General features: G+C 39.7%; 1 protein-coding gene across 1 annotated transcript in view; it reads right to left on the reverse strand.

Moving 5' to 3' along the window:
• The window catches only part of Tenm1 (teneurin transmembrane protein 1), a 788119-nt gene that overhangs the window by 13039 nt on the left and 769080 nt on the right, over positions 1-6000 (reverse strand). The window contains exon 30 of the mRNA XM_010608026.2: positions 446-742. Coding sequence (XP_010606328.1) covers positions 446-742 — 297 coding nt within the window. The remainder of the gene's footprint in view (positions 1-445; positions 743-6000) is intronic.

A 6000-nucleotide genomic window follows, 5' to 3' on the forward strand; every position in this document is an offset into this window, starting at 1 on the left:
TAGTCCTCAGATTTAGTTGTACACTAAAATTTCACTGACTAATCTAACAGAACTTCTTGTCTGTTAGGTAAGAAGCCCTTTAGTACAGCTGAGACACATTAACACACATTTCTATAATTTTCTGGCTATTTTCCCTCAGTATGAGCTTTCTTAATAATAAACTTACCTTTTTGAGAACACAAAGAAATATCCTCAAATGAGGAGAAAGCTAAGCCATTATCCTGACTTCAGTCCAATAGAGCACTTGGCAGAAGGTGGGACAGGAGACAGTTTTCAGCTGAAAAATAGCTTTTAGGTTCACCATTTTGGTTACTGCTGTTACTTCTACAGAGCAGCCGGAATATAGACTTTTTTCCCCTGCAGGTCCTCACCCAAGTGGATAATTAGGGCCACATTCAATATTCTCATTCAGAAACTTGAAACTAGTCCCTCCCCATATATTTACCTTTTCTAAGTAAGTATAGCTCCAAATTTTCCCGTCAGCCCAAGTTCTTGAAATTATTTTTCCACTCTGATCATACTCCATTTTTTCATTCCATGTTCCTCTTTGAATGAATGTAACCAATCCTGAAGGTGAATATGTGATGTTCACGTCATTATATCTGCTTACAGGAGACCACAGAATAGGTCGCCCAGTCTGATCATAAAGAATTCGAAGGGTAAATTTTCGATGGTCATCATAGATCTTTCCTGTGCGGGTTATGTGATCAAAATCTATGGAAAGCAGGTTTCTGTTATGAGCCTACAAAAGAAGAGACACAAAATACACTTTAAGCACTGCTTTGATCCTGAAACTTTTCTTGATTTTCCAATAATGAAGTCTGTTTTGCCTCTGACTCCTCATGGTTTCATTTTCTTGGATGCCAGTTATCTCTATTTTCTTACCCGACTGTACACTCCGAGGCTATGTCTTAATTCCTGGGACAGAATGGTATACTCTCGACCTTCTATGTATGGTTGTTTATTATCTTTGCCCAGCTCAAGCTCCAAATAAACGACCTCAATTTTCAATAATTATGTGAATTTAATTTATCTTAGTCAGATGTTTACCAAGCAGTGGGGGTTTTCTGGTCTGTGTCTCCCTTTTCACCAGTCAAATGATTAGACCATAGATTGGCAAATTATTCGTACAATGAAAAAACAGGAAAAAGGAGCTCAAAGATTCCCTTCCTTGGCTCCCTTGTTTACCTGGGCTTCACAAACTTCATATCTATCACCAGAGAACTCAAGCTCGTTAGTGATGGAACCCCACTCAAAAGTATTTCCATGGAGGCTAGCAAGTCAACATGGCAGGTGTTTGTAGGCCCCCCAGCACTTGCAAGGGTGGTACCACTAACTGTGGCTGAAGCATGCAGTTAAATATAGACTCCAAATTTAGAAACAATCGGTAGTTTGGCTTGGTTCTGGTTTTAGGTTCCTTTGGTTCTAGCTTTAAATTCTTTCTAATGTTCTCTCTAGGTACCTCAAGACCTTGCATTTGACTCAGAGGAAACCTGATTTAAAGGATCTTGAGTTGGATTGTGTGGAAAGAGAACACTCTCTGATGAAATTCAGCTAGCACATAAGATAACAAAATAACTACGTGACTTAGTAAAAGCAAAACAAAACAAAACAGAATGGAGCAAAAAGATTTTTACTGGATTTTAAAAGCAACTGGATATATGACCGGACCCCCCCCCCCACTTTTCACCTAGTAATGTCTGTATCTGGCAGACTGACCAGTAACCTCGTCCATAGCTAGCTGATTAAGGCACAACCACTCAGAAAACATAGTACTCAAAGAGTTCTTTAGTGTGCTGGAAAAAACTAAGTTGCCTTTGTTGATTTTAGCCACTAAGGGAGTTCAGCTCTTTTGGTCAGTGTGCTGAGGAAGGCTCCATGGAAAGGGGGCGCTCTGCACGAGGGGCAGGTCCGAGGTTCAGCAAAAGGCTTTTATAATTTCTTGTATTTATTTTAGTTTAAATTTTAGTTTTATTGGGTCTTTTGTTTTATTGGGTCTTTTGTTTTATTATAAGTTTTTATTTTGAAATAGTCTGACTCATAATTTGCAAAAATGGTAGAGTTACTGTATACCTTTCACTCCGCTTTTAGGGGACAAACCTTTGGGTGGAGGGTGTCTACGCATATCTTGCAGAAACAAAAATGAGAATGAAAACAGACGGATTCTGAGAAGTGTAAATAGCACTGAACAGGAATCAGGAGACATTTAACTTGTTGCCTTTCTATGTACCTGTTATTTATTCAGTCTGAGCCTTAGTTTTCCTGTCTGTGAAAGAGGACTAACACTGCCATTTTGTAACACATGGCTGTGCTAAGATTTAAATTAGATCACATATACAAGTTCTTGGTAAACTGAGGCAGTATTAGTAATTGTTATTTTTACAATATGCAAGGATTACTTTTCTCATGTTATCTAGGCCTGTGAATAGGCCCTGTGTCAGATTCCATGGTTGCTTAGCGTGAGACAGGCGAGAAACTCCTGACTCAACTATTCTCTTCTCCTATTCAGGCTGGGGAGGGGTGTGCCTTGGCCAGGCAGCTGTTGCTTCCCTCCCCTTTGCTTTCCTTTGCTCCCCCTCAGCTGCCCAATGGCCTGGGACAATTTGCTTCCGCGGCATCTTTGGCTATTTAGTGACTGCTCTCCTCCACTCCACTCCAACACGGGAGCAACTTGACTGTCAGTACAGTGCCTCTCCCCAGTTCCTTCCACATCAGAGGGTTGCCTCTCTGAAGAAGGGAAGGGGCACTCTGGTGTGGCTAAGATTAGGGAGAGAGGGGTCTGGGCCCACTGTTAACATCCCCAACCCTCATAGCTAAGCTTCCAGAAGATTCCGTGGTTTCAGCTCTGCTCCTCACTGCATGGCAGCCATCACAGCTATAGCTGTTCTGAATCCCTGTACCAATCATGGACCTCTACTTCGACCAATCACAGGCCTGCAGTTGCTATATAAGCAAATCTCTCCACACACTTCTCTCCTTAGTCCACAAGGGCTCCTCCAGTGTACTGGACCTGCTGTGCTACAGCACACACTCCATGAAGGATGCACTTTGGTGTCCCTGTAAGCCTGCTCTTGATTCATTTCTCTCATAGTGTAGGCTCTAAAAGTGCAGTAAATCTGCTTGGGGTTCTCATCTTGAGTAGTGTAGACAGGGGGTCATTCCAAAAGAAAGAGGCAATACATAGTAGAGGCCATTAGCACCGAAGAGCTCCGTAGACTGCCACCCAACAAAGAACAGCAGCAGAGAACAGCACCTGGCAGAGTCAATCTACTATGTCTGGCACAAGGCATCACCAGAAGGCAATGGCTGGCAGCTGGCAGTGCCAACTCTTGACACCCAGCATTGTGTAGTATCATTTGGTGACATCACGATTGCTAGCAGAGCTGCAATTTGTGGATTAACAATGAGCAAAAGAATCCAAAGCTGATTGGCAGCTAGATTTATATTTGTAAGAATTATCAAAACGATCCCAGACAGCATGTCAAATGTCTGGTTAAGGATGTAGGAGAATAAAAACCCCATGTTAAGGTTTGACTATATTAATTATAATTGGACGAAACTGACTCTCTAGCTAGTCAATTAAATTTTACGTTAATTCTTAAATTCTGTGGTCAAAGATCAAATTAAATATTTGGAAAGTACACACTGTTTCCTGGGGGTTTCAGGAATCAAAGTTCAATATACCGACTCAAGAAGTTTTTATCTTGGTGGCCTGGAGGACTGCAAAAAAATCAACATTTTCATATCAGACTCTGGTATTCCTATACTCAATAATCTTAAATCCTCTGTTTTTAAAGATAATTTCCTTTACCACCATTCCCTGATTATACAGAAAAACTAGAAAATAAATGTACAAGAAAATAATTATGTGTAATCGCACCCTCCAATGGGGATTACTGTCAACACTTCTCTGCACTTCCCTCCACTTATCATACATTTTTTGCATAATCTTTGTTCACACATTTAAAACATACAACTAGAGTTGTGCTTAAAGTTTTGAGCCCCATTTTTTCGCCAATGTTTTATCTCGAGCATTCCTCATGTTATTAAATATTCTTAAGATAAGGCTTTTAATGTTTGCATAGTATCTTGCTATATGATAAAACATTTATTTATCCATTTTTCTATAGTTGGAAATTAGAATGCTTGTTTTCCACTATTCTTTCTTGCTTTGGTTTTTTGAGGCAGGGCTCATGTTGTTTTCGAACTCACTATGTAGCTCAGGCTGGCCTTGAACTCATAGCAATCATCCCTCCTCAGCCTCCCCAGTGCTGGAATTACAAGTATTACAATGTGTACTCTCATGCACCTGGCTTCCATTTTGCTTTCTAATTTCATGTGTTGAAAAAGTTTATAAATACATAGTTCCTTAATACTTAACTCAGTTGGTGAAATTACTGGGTCAAATGAGATGTTCATGTTAAAACACTACTGATACAATTTGAGAGGTTATTTTATTGTGTACCCAGGCTGTATAAATTTATACTCCCAGTAACACTGGGAGAGCCTATCTCATTCTAGTCTTACTAGTAGTGAGTACCATCATAGTTAATAAACTTTCCCCATATCAGAGTGGCAAAATAGTATGTTACTATGACTTAAATGTCCATTTATTTGATTACTAGTAAGTTTTTTTTAGCAGTACTAGGAGCTGAACTTAGGGCCTTAACAGTCAGCTACATCCTCATCCCTTTTGAATGTTTTATTGTAAGATAGTTTCTCACTGAGTTGCTAGGTTGCCCAGGCTGGGTTTGAACTTGTGATTCTCCCAGTCTGAGACTCCCAGAGTGCTGGGATTACAGACATGCACTCCAATACTGAAACTTCTTTGACATATGTTGGCCACATGTACCTCTTTTGTGAATTGTCTGCTCATAAAATTGGCCCATGTTTTATAGGACTGTAGGACTTGACTTTTCAAACCTCTTTTGGTTTCAGTTTCTGTATCAGTCAACTGGGGCTTATAACATTTACTCTTAATTTTAAATTTCTGCAAAAAAGGGACCTATCAAACGTTCCATGCCATGAATTCTATCCAGAAGACTATTGATTAGAAACTCAAATTATTTGGGGAAATAACTGTCCCACGGGTAGGTTTAATATAAGAAACAGAGCCACAGATCCGGAATCATGACACTTTAAACCATCTGTAGCAAATGCATGTAGTGCTGTATTGCATAAATACACAGTAACCTCCTGCAATCACCTAAAAGGGATAGAGAAACACATATTTCCTGTCTTTGATACTCATGGCTGAAAAGCCTATAGGAAACCAGGTGTTCTTTCTTCAACTACTCTTCCTGTGGTTTTATAGCCACATATCTCCAACTGTAATACCGTTCATTTACAATAGCTGTAAAATATCCCTGTACTCTCAGAGACGGTTGTAACGGTTACAATTTATATTATAATGACTGTTAAAGAGCCAAAATAACAAGTGATTCCCAGTTCAACTAAATTTGTGGTTTTATTTGTCTGATAGATTAAGTTTACTACTAGGGAACACATTTCTTAATAAAGTTATTACAGCTATACAAGCAGGGACCACTGTTGAAAATCCACTAGGAAGCAAGCTGAGGGAGACTGCCTAATGCTCTTTCTCTGCAACCGTGCTCTTGTTTTTGGGTAATTCATCTTGAGACTCCAATGCTGCTGAAGCACTAATTTTAAAGTCAGATTTGAAAGTTAATATAACATTCAGTGAGACCTGAAAAAGGATGAATCAGAGATGCCACAAGTTAACTCGGCCCATTTCCTGCGGAAACAATGTGTGGGAAGCGTGGGCAGGTTTTGGTGAATCCCCCAACCTCCATTTGGAGTGCTCCTGTGCCTCTAGACTCTATGGCAGGAAATCAAAACTTTGCTGAATGCCACTGACTGCTAGGATCATGGCTAAAGTTAGGAAACCTCCATATTTATACATGAGCTTATTTTTCAGGAACATTACAGTCCTTGACTTAAATGCAGGCCAAAAGTCTTTTTTTTTTTTTTTTTTTTTTT

This window comes from Fukomys damarensis, unplaced genomic scaffold (genome assembly GCF_012274545.1).
Source record: "Fukomys damarensis isolate Sample0158 unplaced genomic scaffold, DMR_v1.0_HiC HiC_scaffold_39, whole genome shotgun sequence".
Taxonomy (NCBI): Eukaryota; Metazoa; Chordata; class Mammalia; order Rodentia; family Bathyergidae; genus Fukomys; species Fukomys damarensis.